This window comes from Amblyomma mixtum, chromosome 5 (genome assembly GCF_055824585.1).
Source record: "Amblyomma mixtum isolate Tamu chromosome 5, ASM5582458v1, whole genome shotgun sequence".
NCBI classification, from domain to species: Eukaryota; Metazoa; Arthropoda; class Arachnida; order Ixodida; family Ixodidae; genus Amblyomma; species Amblyomma mixtum.
In genome coordinates this window covers 65,170,126-65,185,487 of record NC_143016.1, presented here as the reverse complement: position 1 = coordinate 65,185,487, position 15,362 = coordinate 65,170,126, and the positions used below count along the sequence as shown (strand labels likewise).

General features: G+C 45.4%; 1 protein-coding gene across 13 annotated transcripts in view; it reads right to left on the bottom strand.

Annotated features, from left to right (window-relative positions):
- Window positions 1-1,181: 1,181 nt before the first annotated feature.
- The window catches only part of Tlk (Tousled-like kinase), a 116,966-nt gene continuing 102,785 nt past the window's right edge, over window positions 1,182-15,362 (bottom strand). For 11 of the 13 annotated variants that reach the window (XM_089544854.1, XM_089544856.1, XM_089544855.1 and 8 more), the window contains 9 exons: window positions 14,591-14,727; window positions 13,671-14,030; window positions 11,943-12,024; window positions 11,755-11,846; window positions 11,502-11,591; window positions 8,765-8,991; window positions 8,068-8,318; window positions 5,426-5,533; window positions 1,182-3,943 (listed from right to left, as the gene is read on the bottom strand). In XM_089544854.1, coding sequence (XP_089400980.1) covers window positions 3,812-3,943; window positions 5,426-5,533; window positions 8,068-8,318; window positions 8,765-8,991; window positions 11,502-11,591; window positions 11,755-11,846; window positions 11,943-12,024; window positions 13,671-14,030; window positions 14,591-14,727 — 1,479 coding nt within the window. In that variant the 3' untranslated portion in view covers window positions 1,182-3,811. The remainder of the gene's footprint in view (window positions 3,944-5,425; window positions 5,534-8,067; window positions 8,319-8,764; window positions 8,992-11,501; window positions 11,592-11,754; window positions 11,847-11,942; window positions 12,025-13,670; window positions 14,031-14,590; window positions 14,728-15,362) is intronic. The other 2 variants (XM_089544859.1, XM_089544850.1) reach the window with 1 other exon arrangement.

Below are 15,362 nucleotides of genomic sequence, written 5' to 3'. Positions count from 1 at the left end.
CTCTCTGCAGGCAGTTGACGTGAATACAGCCTTTTCTCACTTTTTTGTTAAATTCCGCATTTTGATATACCTGAAGGGCAATACTGATCGCAACATGTTGCAAGGATGTCATGGGTGCTTTAAGCAGGAATTACAAAGCTATTATGTGCTTTTTCTTCAAACTCACAAAGTTCAAATGACAACAAAATAAGAAAAAGCAAACCGTTTATATAAGGCCACATTAGAAACCATCCACAACAGGCAGGTTCTCCTGCTACTTTACACTACCACTCTTGAGCTTTACTAGCCCCCTGCGATAACTTACCGCAAAATACTTTTCATGCAAATGCACGTTGCAAGTCATGCATGTCCAAACGAGAAATGCATGCACACCTATAAGTGAGAAACCTTCAAGTGGAGTTCAAAAACAGGTCATCCCAATCCTGTCAAAGTATTGAACCTAGACTTACAGGGATACCATTCCCAAAAGGCAAATTGTTGTTCGGTTCATATGTACTCTATCTAACAATCATGCTACACAATGTTACACACTACACTTACCTCTGTGGGTCTGGCCCGGACAAAAAAAAAAAAAGTCACGACCTTGACAGTGTGCAACAGCTAAGTGAACTCACGCCGACCACAAGAAAGGACGAGAAACCACCAGTAGTTCAGATGTTTTTTTTTCTTTCCTTGTTTTTACTGGGCAAAACTTAAAAATAAATAAACACAGAAACATCCCCGCAGAGGAATTTTGGAGATGGTGCATCTGTGTCGGCTAAAGTCCTTCCACTCCCAACAAAAACACGCAGCATGCCCCTCGCATCCATCATCACTGTGGTGGCAGCGATAGCAGCCGCCAGTCCTCGAGCAGGCAGAGCAGCACTGCACAGTCTCTCTGTGCTGCCCTGCTTGCTTCACTTTTAAAAAAATGTCTGCTATGTACCAACAAGCCCAAATCGGAGAGAGGAGACGGGGAGGTGAGCACAGCTTGCACACGCGCACACCACTTTGTACACACTTCGCAACGAAGCACTCTCTTCTTCTTCTTCTTCACCCCTTTCTTCCTTTCTTCTAAGTGCACTGCACAACAGCAGCAGCAGCTCTAACTTGTTTCCGCCACTCCCCAGAGTCTGCTCGTGGCACAGCACTCGCAGTGGAGAGCAGGCAAAAAAAAAAAAAAGGCTATAGAATAAAGAAAATATTAACAGAAAGTTTCTTTGTTTCCTCTACTGCAACGTGGCAGAAAAACAAACAAAAAAAAATAGAGGAAGGTGAAGGCAGCAAATGACAACGGCAATGATCACGCGCTTACATACATTCGCTCCTGGCTAGTCCATCCCAAGAGCTCCATGGTCTCGAGACAGCAGCAGTCTCTCTCTCGAGAGCGTGGTTTTTCTACCGGCAGTAGTAAGTCATCACAGAGTAGTACAGAGATGGGCAAGACATGCCACTGTTCATATAGTGTGTCTTTTTTTTTTTAACAACTAATGTAAAGAGGGGGAAAGAGAGAGAGGGAGGGAGGGAAGGGGGTGGTGTAAAGGACGATGGGGCTTGACTAGAAAGTGTGCTCCCCGAGTTGACTCAACATCACACAAAAAGACACAAGTGAATGTTTCTACAAAAAAAAAAAAAAAGTCAATCTCTAAAAGGATACAGCCCCTTCCAACAAGAAAGAAGCGTCTAGTCTGTCCAACATATTCAATCAACAAAACGGTTTGCATTGCTTCCCTCATGGGTGAAAAAAAAAAAGCATTACGAGTGTAAAGCTCAGAATGTGAAAAAAAAAGAAAAAAAATTTCCTGCTACGTACAGCCTCTCAACACAGAACTCTTAACACATATTAAAACTACAATGTCTGCCAGTGCTCACTAGATTGCTGTACATTCAAGACAGAGGAAGAAAAAAAAAAAGCCTCCAAATTACATAAAAAAAAATAATAATAAAGGACTGAACATGCATTACACCAAAACATGGTTGACAGCCACAACTATGCACTGGCAGAAGTGCTTGAAAAAGAAGCAAAACGGAAATGTGTTAAGGAGCTCGTGGGATGGGCCACTTGCACACAGGTTACAAGAACAGCACGTCCAGTCAACAGTGCATTGCAAGATTCTGCACAAAGGTGCATGCATTTGTGGAAAGATGAGATGAAAAGGGGGGGAAAAAAAAAGACGGCATGTCGGCACACACCCATGGTCAGCGATACCAGAAGCCAAACCCAGTGTCTCAATTCCACAAACATTATTCTCGTCAGACTCCTTAAGGGGGAAAAAGTTACCAATGTATAGAACATGGACTGAAAGTTTTGTTCAAAAATGAGTTGCTTTTCTTCGGCATTCAGCGAAATGCTTGACGAACTGCAGCAGTCAAAATAGTTACAGGTCCCCTCCCTGCGTAACTAGATGTCACTGGCTGTTCAGACCATATAATACCAATTCCATCTTGCAAGGAACAAAACATGCTTTGTAAAAAGTCGTTGCTACAAAAGTACGCAGGTAGAAAAAAGGTGCACTGCACTATAAGCCCAGTCGAAGGCATTGCTTGCAACACCGTTGCAAGCTGTGCAGAGCTATAGAAGAACATAAAAGGTTTAGCAGTGTGGCCGTGGTGGCGTAACTCGCCTCCACAAACTTTTCTCTAAGGGACACACTAAGTTGTGCACACAGAAAACAACAAAAATGAAGCGGCTTTAGTGATCATTTTTCACCGTACATAAATGGCAAACGCTCAATGCAGTACCAATGAAATCAAAATGCCAAGCATACAAAAATGAAATGACAATTCATCAAGTCAGTGGTTCATCCGATCACACCAGAAGAAAAATGCAGGCCTCTTTTGAAGCAAGTAGGATACCACAGTTTCCAACTTTTGTGTCCGCCTCTGCCACTGCAATAGATTTTCAGCAACTGATAGTACACGCTAGGTCACCCCAAGCTCCCTCAAATGACGAAAGAATGCCGAAGACAGCACAAAATACTTGCTTCATTTCATTCACTGGGTGATTTCTGTTTTGCCTTTGGAACAAAAAAAAAAATATTCATATGTCCAGGGGAAAAAATGACTCAAAATATTTCACAGGCTTCATAACAAGTGAATAGAGCATGTTAAAAAAGAACAACTGGCATGCCACCAAGCACAGCTGATTGGTCACATCTGTCCATCTGTACTCGGCATATCTCACAGCAGTTGGCGCGAGTAGCTGGCAGCACGTATCTCATGATAGTGGAGACGGAAAAGGGAAGGGGGAGAGAGATAGAGAGAGGAGGTATATTAGACAAGTGAGGGGAAGAGAAGTAGTATAGGAAGAGGAGAAGGCAAATTCCCCCTCACACACATATATGCCTATTCACACACATGTACGCACAACCCCGGCGTTGAGGGCGACGAGGCAAGCGGGCACAGGCAGCAAGAGAGGAGGAGGAGAATATATGATGCATGTGGGAAGGGGGAGGGAGGGAGAAGAGCAGGGACACGCTGTCACCAGTCCAGTCACGTGTCTCCTCCCTCCGCTAACGCACACAGAGTCAGGCCCCAGCCGCACACGTCTCACGTCGTCATCATCGTTGCCTCACTGCTGCTGTGGCGAGGAACGCAGCGTGCTGTCTCCGCCTGGTCGCAGCAGAAGACACCCCGGAACAACAGCAACAACAAACTGCCGGGGACTGCTCCAGGAGCAGTGCGCAACCGTCGCTGTTTTGGTTTTGCTCGTCTGGTGGTGCTGACGGTGGTGGCGGCGCGTCGTCTGCCCAACGTGTTCCCGCTGCACGTCTTCATTTGTTTCTTTGTCTTCCTCCTAGTTTCACAGGCGTCCCTTAAGCCCCAACAGCGGCTACGACTTGTCTGAGGCACTGGCCTGCCGCCCGTGTTTCGAATAGTTTGGTTTCAGGTACTCCTCATTGGACAAGCTGAACACGTCAATGCGGTCTTCCTTGCGATACTGCAAGCAGCGGCGGATGAATTGCTGTGGGAAGAGAAACAAGGCAGTTCTTGGAATGCTGTCTCTGCCAACAGCAGTGCTTACAACTGAATTACAGTCGCACATCATCTTAAACAGCCAGGCACTTATCTGACATCCATGGGCTTTTGTCCGCATGAAAAGAAACACTGCAAAAACACTAGTCTCTTTCTACAGCCAAGCTAACCACAATACATGGAGATGGAGTAATAATATGCAGCCCACTTCACAGCACATTCACAGTTCACATGGTGAAGTAGACAGAAAAAGTGAACATTGTCAACTGGAGGGCACATCGAACCACATGCAGAGGTTTTGAATCTCAGAGTAAGGGATAGTGTGGCAAGTAACAACAGTAAGCGTAGAGTAGCTGACAAACTTCGGACCATTAGGAGGAACTGAGTTTTCTCATACGACTGACATATTTGTGACAAATGCAGAGAGAATTCCAGAAGACCGATTTCTTTTGGTAATAAAATAGCATGTTTCGGGTGCGGATACCTCAGTGCACGAGCCATCTTTCCAAATTCTCTGCTTGTCTGGCACATTTTTATTGCCTTTTTATAGCACATTCCTCTGTCATTTTATGCTCTCCAAGTGAGCATCACGAGGCACAAGTGAAGCCTAACCATGACCGCATTGTGACTATCTGCAACCATGGGCAACAGATTCAAAAAGAGATCATGCGAGCACGTGACTAATGGTACCACCATACGACTAAGGTAACAACAAGTGTAACCAGCAAGACAGTGTAGCCGCATGCATGTACTCTGCAAGCCAGGTGCCCCTTTTGAGCGTCATCATTTTGCAAACTGCTGGTCACAAGTAAGTGTGGCTCCTTTCTACTGGCTAGAACGCAAAGCGCATCGGCACTCATGGGTGGCTCTCACTATTTCATTCATCATCCGCGACTAAGAAGAAAGACCACCAGAAACACCGCACTGGGTACAAACGGTTTGCTGCAAATTGCTACACTGACCAACGAATGTCGCAAGTGAACTTCGTTTCCGCCGCCTCTTTAACTGATGTCACGTTGGCAGACCTTCTCAATAGGTATATCAGTGCAAGCCACATGAAAGTACTGCTACCCATACTCTGTGTTCAAAACAGCACATGCATGTCATACACAAAATAAATGCAGCTAAAAAGAAAGCCGGTCAAGGCACAAGCAAGAACAGCACAAGGCAGAGCACCACTGCACATTCTTTCAAATTACTCCCAGTACAACGAATCTTTCATTCGCAAGAAATTTTCTAGACTGTTCTCTTACTGTTCTGACCATTCTTCAGTGCCAGCCAAGGCCAAAAAAATCAGTTGGCTAATGCACACAGCCAAGACGTCAGACCTACAAGGTACTGACAGTGTTACAAGTGGTTCTGCACTTCTAAACTTAACAGAAACCTAAGCAAGTCACTGCAATTTGCCAACACTGCTCCTGGCATACTCGTTGTCGCCCTCCACTTTCCAACGCAAGCGGCAGGGACTCACCTTAGCCTCGTTACTGACAGCGGGCTTTGCAGGAAACTCCACGTCCGTTGCTTTCAGGATCGTGTTTTCTTCCAAAATGGTTGCCTGGGACTGATTGTGTCCAAAAGGCTGCAAAAGGCCAGTGCAGGCAACATAAGCACAGCATGAGCTGTGGCAGTGGGCTGTTACGGCACAGACAGCAATCTCTCTATGTACAACAATACACTGATTCAAAACTGGCTTTATACTGGAGTTTATAGCCACTTCAGGCCAATATGCAGGACCACACTGCTACAGTAGCTGACCGATTCTTCAGAGACCAATAATTTGGACGTATGTGATATTTCGAACTTTACTGAGCAATCGTCATATGCCTCATGGGAACATGTACTGCCTTTGCCATATGTAGCTGATCAATGGGTTTTGCCTCTTAGTCGTGTAGCTGGGCACTTATGGCAGCTCTTAAGCTCTAAACCTATGTAAGCTAACAAGAAGCCTTGTCCTCGCCTTTGGGGACTTTTTAGTCTATAGCAGTGCCGTAAAGAACCCACAATACGGACGCAAACCCATTTTTCGGTTACTTTTGGCAGAGGGGGTACATATTCATGACAGTGATCCTTGCTACGGAGTCTTTCACCAAATAAATTTATTGTGATGCAAACAGTTTTTAATGGTCTTTTTTGGGTCATTTGGTAATTCAAACTTTTGACAAGCTCGAAAACATTTTCCAGTATCTTGAAGTCCGAATTAACGAGCTTTTACTGTATCCGCTTGTAAGCACAAACAGTTTGTCAACATCTTGGTTGAGTAATGCATACATGACTGCTGCTGTTTACACTGAACTGAATCCTTTCTTGTCACCTGTGAAGGCGGCATCTACGAAGGTGACATACAGGGAGTGCAACATATTCAGTGGATTTCCCTACAACTCACCGATGACGAAAATGGTGTATTATTGAATACCACTGCTGAAAGCCTTGTCACCTGGGGCGGTCCAAGTCTAGTATGGCCTCAATTGTGCAGTAAACTCAACAACTTCTCGAACGGTGCCAGAAATTTGTCAGAATTAATACACTTGACGTTGAATGTGACAGTGAGAACTGTACGGCAAGGATTTTTACGGTTCCATCTAGATTTATTATGCACAGACTGTTGAGGGTGTCAAAGCAGAACTGGATCAAAATGTTAAACGCCTCTGCAGCGTCCTTCAATCTGTAATGCGGTGAATGCCTTGTATATGACAGGCAATAAGCTGAGGGGTTTACAGTTTTTGAGGGCCTTTATACAGTAGAACCCAGCTGTCACGTTCCGGGATGCTGCGTTTTCCCGTCTGCTACATTTTCGCCCGCCAGTCTAACTTAAGCTCCCATTGAAGCCCATGCAATATAAACCCGGCCGATACATTGCAATAGCGGCACTGTTCCCCCATGGAGCATTGCAAATGTCGCCTAGTGGTAGTGGTTTACCCCGTGCCGGCATTTTGCCTGCCGATGTTCACCGTGCGTGGAACGGCGACGCTGCGCTGCAACTAAAACAGGATTCTACACTTCAATGGCGCTAGACCACCACCGTGTCCGGCGGCTTCCAGCGTGCTGAGCCGATGCCCCGTAAGCTTATGGGTAGCATGAGCTTTGTTGTAGCTGTTGCAGTCCACCGCCACTGCAAAGCGAGTGCGCGAATGGCCGACGGCACAAAAAAATAAACTATGCTGCAGTAGACACCATGCAGGCAGCGCTGTAGGAAGATGCAGCTGCGTGGGCAGACTCAGAGACTAATTTCTGTGCCGTTAGTTTTTCTTTTCATGTTGCCAGCAGCCAAAAAGGCACAGCTGACAAGTTCTGTGCACGCTCCCTCCCCACTGTCGCCTCTCCTCCCCCGACAGTTACTCAGGCAGACTGAGAGTCATCGCAGGGTGTCTAGGTCATTCTGCGCATGCAGAAAAATCACGAGAGCCACAAAGCCTTGCAAATTCCAGAGAAGCTTGTTGCGCTTGCAAGAAATAGAAGCAGCAGACAACTTTAAATTTATTTCTTATGCTGTACTTGGCTACTACGTGTCCCGCTTGTACGTCTGCAGCCCTGCGAAAATTGTAACAGTGAGGTTCTACTGTACTGCTCTCCCTGTGAACTAGTGTAAAGGTAGCATATGACAATGTGCATACACGGTTGCAAATGTTTTGAACATTGTACCTCTGCCTTATCTAAGAAGGCCTCCCAACACCTGACCCCTAACTGCATCTCTCATTTTGTTTCTTTAATCCTTCTCTAGTTTCAAGTGAGCCTCCCAACACCTGACCCCTAACTGCATCTCTCATTTTGTTTCTTTAATCCTTCTCTAGTTTCAAGTGAGCCTCCCAACACCTGACCCCTAACTGCATCTCTCATTTTGTTTCTTTAATCCTTCTCTAGTTTCAAGTGAGCCTCCCAACACCTGACCCCTAACTGCATCTCTCATTTTGTTTCTTTAATCCTTCTCTAGTTTCAAGTGAGCTGTCCATATTTGGTGTTAAAATTTCAAGGTACAGATCCCTGGTTTGTTATACCTATGCACAATTCACAGAAGACTATTTTTCAAACAACACAAAACGAAAACCTTCAGCCTGACAAAGTGCTGCAAAATTTCACATCAAGGAAAAGAAAAGGAAAGAGAAAAAGGACACCCACCTTTTTACCATAGAGGCATTGGTAGAAGATGACACCCACACTCCAGACATCGACTTTGGAAGAGATCTTCGGTGGCGTCTTGCCCACAACAAAGCATTCAGGGGGCAAATACCAGTAGGTGCCAGCACCCTGTGAAGTTAGGTCCATTCCATACTCGGGACTGTAGTTATCATCATCCATGATCTTGCTGAGACCAAAGTCTGTGATCTTGATCTCGCCACTTAGGCTACCACTGCCCAGAAGGATGTTGCCTGCAAATCATGCAATTGCAGCGTTTCAGAAAAGAACCAGGTAAAAAACAGCAGGAAAGTTTTTCCAGCCATCCGTGACCCCTCAGTTAAGAGCACGTCTTACGAGAGCACAGCAGCCATTTGCTACGAACCTGTGCAAGTCCTTTTCACACGCTAGGAACATATTCTTGCAAGTGATCAGAACGGCTACAATAGAGTTCTGCAGCTAAGAGGGACTAACCAGAGGTAACTGCAAGCAAAGTGCTAGTGATCTGAACAACTCAGTCTAAAACACAAGTAGGGCAAAAGAATGAGTCTAATGCAAACAATTTGGAGTATGCTTTCGTCATTGGTCCCTTCCCTAATACGTGTGTTTTGCGGTGCACAACTCCAATGTGACAGTATGTATGAGCATCACGGATGCACTAATCATAGGTGACAAAGGCAGCAAATGAGCCCGCTCTCACCCGGTTTGAGGTCGTAGTGGATGATGGGCGGCTTGATCTCGTTGAGGTACTTGAGGGCATGCACCACCTGCATGACAATGCAGCGTGCCTCCCGTTCGGGGATGCACTTGTGCTGCTTGAGGTAGAAGTCCAGGTCGTGGCCGTCGCAGTACTCCAGCACTGTGCAGAAGCTGCGTAAACAACAGGGAGTGGAGGACACAAATTCAGTTGCTCCATGTGATGTTAATCTGCAGAAAGGAAATGCACGCACACGCATGGTAAGAAGACAACCACGAGCGCAGAAGTGCTCAACAGAACAGCTCACAACCGACAGCGAACAACACGACACTGCTGGTTTCCCACTGAAAGATGGGCACCAAAAAAATAAATATTGGAAGAGGGGTACAGCTGACCGTTGTGGCAGTACGTTTGTAATACAACAATAAGACATTTCTTTATTTCCATCTTTGTTCATTAGTACATTTTCGATCACGTTTAATTAGGAATGCAGGGCTTGTGAGGGTAGGCAGGACAGCAGGGTCGAACCAGCATAACCCATGGGTTATACAGAAATGCAAGAAGAACACAGCAACCAAGGTGTGTGCTAAACAAGATGAAGAAACAATGCGCGATGAATGAAAAGAGTGCAAGAATGTAGAAAATGAACATAACACATGAACTGATGAAAATTTAAGTGGACCGAGTACATGAACAGCAATAGTGAATAATTTTCGTTTGCACCCAATCCATGGTACAGTAGAACCCTGCTGCTACGTTTTTCATGGGAACACGGAGAAAAAAAACAAACGTACAAGCCACAAAACGTAGTAGCCGAGAAGAGCACATAAAAAAAAATCTAAACTTTTGTCTGCTTTTCCTTTTTTTTTTTAGTATCTAATAAGAGCAGCGTTCCCTATCGTTCGTACGCACAGAGTGTCCTAAATGCCCTGTGATGGCTTTCCACCTGCCTGAGCAGCTGTTGATGGAAGAGGGGCATCAGCGAAGAGGGCCAGCGTATAGAGCGGACATACAAAGTTTGTGCACGGTGTGCGTTCGCGCTGTTTTTACGGTAGCAGCTTCCACCTTGTCTATCCTTGTCTACGGGAATCTAAAAACTGGGTTTTAAGCTGCAGGCGACAAGAAAAACATGGATGACAAACGCCTCGGAGCGGACCTGTGCAACTGTATCTCGTACAGTGCTGCCTGTACAGCGTTAGCCACGGCAGTTTCGTTTTCGTGCCAGTCATTCACGCAGCGCGAAAGTGTGTTTAGCATCAGCACAGGTGCAACACGACGGAAGCCGCTGAATACGGTGATGGCTAAGCGGTGATGGAGTAGAATCCCGCTTTGGTCAGTCTGCCATCGCCGTTCCACGCAAGCGAAGTGTAGGCCATGAAAATGCCAGCATGAGGCAAAGCATCGTTGTGAAGCGACACTCGCGACGTAGCATGGGAACACTGCCACAGTTGCAATTTAAGAGCCGAGTCTGCATTACATGGGTTTCTATGAGAGCTTGGACGGGACTGGCTCACGAAAATGTAGCAGCCGGGAAAACACAGTGCCCGAGAACATAACAGCAGGGTTCGACTGTAGGAACACCGTTAACACACACAGCTGAACAACAACAATAAATTATGGTGATGACAGTAACAACAAAACTAACAACAAAGGCACTTAACTGTACAAGGTATGCAACTGATGCACTCGGGGCAAAAAATTCAATAGCCAAGAGAAGTACTATCAGCAAGAAATGAAACGCGAACAAGACAACTGAACCACGGACTGCAAAATAAGCAGCTCTTAGCCAGGGGAAGCTGAATACTAGCTCCTGCTATTTTAATTTCGAAGGAACAAAGACTCTTCTTTAGAAGTGTTATTCTACTTCGCTTGTATTTGCAATACAGGAGCTAATACATTGGTGTTTTTGTGTTGCCACCTCAGTTTTCTTGTTCGCGTTTCATTCGTTGCTGATAGTGCAAGCACACTGACATACTGACCACTAAAGCAACAACCACAGTATTCTCTCTGCTGGTGTACTCTCGCTAGTTTTGCTAGCATCAAAACACCGTTCAAAGAACATACTAACTAGGTCCTTGTTTTCCTGCTGACACTCTCAGACAAAAAAAAAAAAAGTCGAAAGTGAGCGCAGCACTGATCTGTCAGCTCACCATGACCAGTAGTTGTAGCTATATCAGCTATGTTACACACAAAAAAGCCAGTGCAATATGCAATGAAGAGACAAAACAGCATGAAAGACTGAGCATGCACCTGTCATTTTTCCCTAATGATCACACAATACACCCTTTCCCTCATTCAAAATGCACCTTTTTTAACTAATGGTGTCATTGGCCATCAGTGAAAGCACTGAATACCATGACAGTGATTGAGTGATGCAAGTTGTGCCGTCACAAGAACAATGTCGACATCATCTACTCCGCAAGACAAGAACAACCACAACCTCTGCCTACTGTTTGACCATTAGGCTGGTGCACAGCATTGTGGTGGAGCTGCTTAAGAATTAGGGAAAGGGTATGTTGCCTACCTACCCAGCGAAGAACAGCGTTTTCAGCAACAGGTTTTTAATATGCACATGATAAAAGCTTACCCCCCACAAGGTGATAACCTAAATGGCAGAGGAAAGGAAAGAAAGAGCAAGGATCAAAGAGACAGAAGCCATTAGCTGCAGCAGCACAAACGGATGCAGAAGTTTCAGCTAGCGAAGGACCCAGGCCATGCCTTAGTGGAGAAGGCCACTTACGAGTTGGGGTCTATTTCGAAGACGTCGTAAAGCTTTACAACCCTGGGGTGGTCTAAGGACTTGTGAATGTTGTACTCCCTCAGTGCATGCCTGAAATAAAGAGGCACAGATGAACTTGTTGCACTGTTGTCAGGCATACAGCTATCAGCCCGTGACAAGACTAGACTAAATGACAACTATGACCTCCCCACACACACATATACGTACACACATTATGGCCATGAATTTCTATGAATAGGGCCAGTAAACTCACTTGATGTAGTTTGCCTTCTTGTCATCCTTCCAGTCTTTGTTTAGTTGGTGGATTTTACAGGCAACATACCTCTGCTCTTTAAGATCAAATGCCTACAAAAAAAATATATATATATATATATATATATACTTAAGTTTACAGTTGTAAGATTCATAGATCACTACTACGACATCAAATCAAATTCTCACCTTGTGAACTTCACTGAAGCCTCCTTTGCCCAACAAGATTAGTAACAGATACCTCTCGTTTAGGACAGGGTGATTGTTAAACCTGAAATAGTGCTCAGAATTAGCATCCTCCACAAGTTTAACCCAATGCAAGGTCCTGAATGTATAACTTCTACTCCTTCACTCTAGTTGCAAAAAAGGTGCTAATACATTTTTTGAACTTTACTTGCTAAAGATAAATATGCTTCAGTCACACACTAAAATGTCATCAAGTTATTGAAATTCTAACGTGCAGTAGTTTTACTTTTTTGAAATATATATTTGTGATAAGGTACACATTTTATAATGCCAAATGTCCACAAAAAGCTACAAACAGAAAAGATTGAAATTCTACTAATTTAGCGACAAGATCGCATGTCATGCCCTTACAATGTTTTACATGCAGCATGCCAAGAAAGTATACTGAATGCATGGACTAATAAGAACAACGAATTTATGTGGACGATGTAAACTCAAAACGAACATGCCAATAATGCTTCTAAGACAAACTGAGGTCAATAAAATATAGCGGATTACCTACTTATTCGCAGAAAGATTACTGACACGCTTTAAGTTCAACAGATATGCAGAGCACAGAACACCCTTGTTTTCAGTTAAAGGGACCATGCAAAGAATTAAAAGCCGCTTGTAAATGTTAGAAGTGATGCTCAGAAGCATTGACACCAAGTATGAGTCTTCGGAACTGAGCCGGCAATTTATTATGAATTTTTAAAAATCGTGTTTTTTAAAATTCGCGGGCCGTTTGGTGTCTTCGTAGGGCGCCATTTTGGAACCAAAATCGGGAAAACAGACGTCACTAGTCCCATGACGTCGGCAGGCCACCACACGCTGTCATTCGCTCGAGCCGCGGCAGCTACGACGTCACGGGCACACTTCCGGTAGCGGTGAAAATCGTCTGCTCGAGCCGCCGCGCGACCCCCTCGGGCAAGCGCGAGCCAGCTAGGCGTTGCCTTCGCGCGTACGGTTTCAATTTACCTCTGCCGCCTCTTTCTGTCGCGACTTCGGGAGCCAAGAAAGCGCAGAGACCGGAGAGACGCTGCCGACGCACGCTGCTCCTCGGGAGTGCGACAACCGGAAGTCGTAAACCGAACGTCAGCGAATGACGTATTCATGGGCGGAGCCCAGTCCTGGAGCTGTTTTCTTTATTTTTTTATGGTGCCCCGCGCGTACGAGTTGAGGGGGGAGAGGAGGAGCGTGTTTTTTTTTGTCTATAACTTCATTGTTATTGATGCTAGCTCAAAAATTCTTGTGCTGGGTGACGAGTGATGGATTGCCTATCTTTACGTAATCTCAATAAATTTATTTCATAGTCCCTTTAAACTTTCCCTAGCAACAATGAAAAAAACTGCAGTTGCCTTCAGACCATTGTTCTCCACAACAACATGCATCTTTGCTGTCTTGCTAGAGTACCTGGCCTCTGGACACACAGCAGGTTTAAAAGTGATGCTCATTTCAAGGTAGTAACATTCTACCACAATGTGCACCATTGTCTACTAGGCCCCCCAAGTGGCACGAGGTCAAGCTACAAATCGTGGTCATCTGCATCTGGCCAACAAAACAGTCAATACACAACTTGATCTAAGCAAACACTACAGCCTACATCACATTCCAAAACCCTTCTTCAAAGCAGGCCAATGAACAGCCGCTCGCGAGCAGGATACAAGGCCCCAGAGGCAGCACTGCCCGTACCTGGACTGGTCCTCATTGTGGATGCGCTTGAGTTCTCGAATGTGCAGGTTCCGCTCGCGTTCCAGCTTCTCCAGCTCAAGCTGCAGGTCTGTGTCCTCCTTCTTCAGCGACACCTGGCGCAGCTTCAGGATCTCCTCCTGCTCGTAGTACTCATACCAGGTGAGCCGCAGCAGTGACAGGTCCTTGGGAGACTCGGGTTTCACAAACTCGCCGTTTGCCAACGAGGCCGAAGCTGTGCTCGCCCCATTGTTGGCCGCCGCCCCCTTGCCCTTGGGCTGCCCCGTGGTGGGCTTCTTCTTGCACAGCAGCTTCCGCTGCCGCTCTATTTCCTCCCGCTCAGATGTGATCTGTTCCTGTTTCCTGCAGGGGTGCACACCACCAAACAACGCTCTACCACAGGCCACCACTTCCCCTGCAGCATGTGCTGCCATAATCACAGTGGCATGGGGGCTACTTCCACAATGCACAGGCAAAAGTGTAGCGTTTTCAGAGAAATGTATTTTAGCATGCCACAGCTACATATAGGGTATGAGGCAAGTCGAAGTCGAGGGCTTTGAATCTATTTGGCGTATTTTTCCAAACTGTCATCTTAGAAACATGGCCACAACTGCCAGGAGTCACATCCATGACTTCAAGCTCAGCAGCACATTGCACCACTGAGTAAGCCACCACAGCGGGCAAAAACTGCCGCTCATCACCAAAAAGCTGCAACAAGTATGCAGCAAGAATCATTTCCCACACAAATAAAGCTTAAAAACAGCTAGACATCAGTTGGAACCAAGTATATTTTAAGGCAGAGTTAACTGCTTTTAATAGTCTTATCTCTCAGTATCTGCTGAAGATGACAAACAATACAAGAAAGGCTCAACACAGTGTTTTGGGTGAAAAAAAAGTAAAGACAAAAAGAAAGCGATACTCACCTCAAAAGATCGTTGAAAGCATAACCATCTACCCAATTTTCAACAAATGATGCCCCTTGCCGCTGCGTTACGAACTGGCCTAGCCTTAGCCTGTTCTGCATACATTTCTGTCTTGACTGCTTCTTTTCCATAGCAGACTGAAAAACAAACCAAGAACATTCCAGCATCACGCATTAGGCAAGGCTTTTTCTTTTACAAGCAGCCACTGTACAAAGCTCTACAAGGTTAATACCACTCAATGGTCGGTGGGGAAAGAGCTACAGCAGCTATACTCGATCTCATAAGTTGTTTGCAGTGCTGTGAAGGTTATGGTGATCTGAGCTAATCCGAACGGTGCACACTGCATAAAGCACCAGTGTCCAGCTGGTGTACACAGGAGACTTGGCCAACTTGGCAGATGCCATGTTTACAAATGGCAGAGCACCACTTTGCAGCAGGCCTCTGCAGTACTCTGTTTGTGCAGACTATCTCTGCTAATTTAAACCTTTAACCAGTGAATGAAACACTCACTGTACTTTCAAAACACTGTACTGCGCTACCTTTCAACTGCTGCAATAACTGTTTTGAAAACTAGTCACAACACCGCTCAAATAATTGAGGAACAATTTGCTGTCTTCCTTGGCCCTGATCGGATGAAAGAGCTCGTGCCTCTCACAACTACTTGCGAGATAAAGTATAGTGGCAAAATAACTGCTCGCTACACTCCGTAACAATTTCCTAAGCATGCAATAATTCAAACAAATATAGCAATACGGCTACTGACAAAATAGTG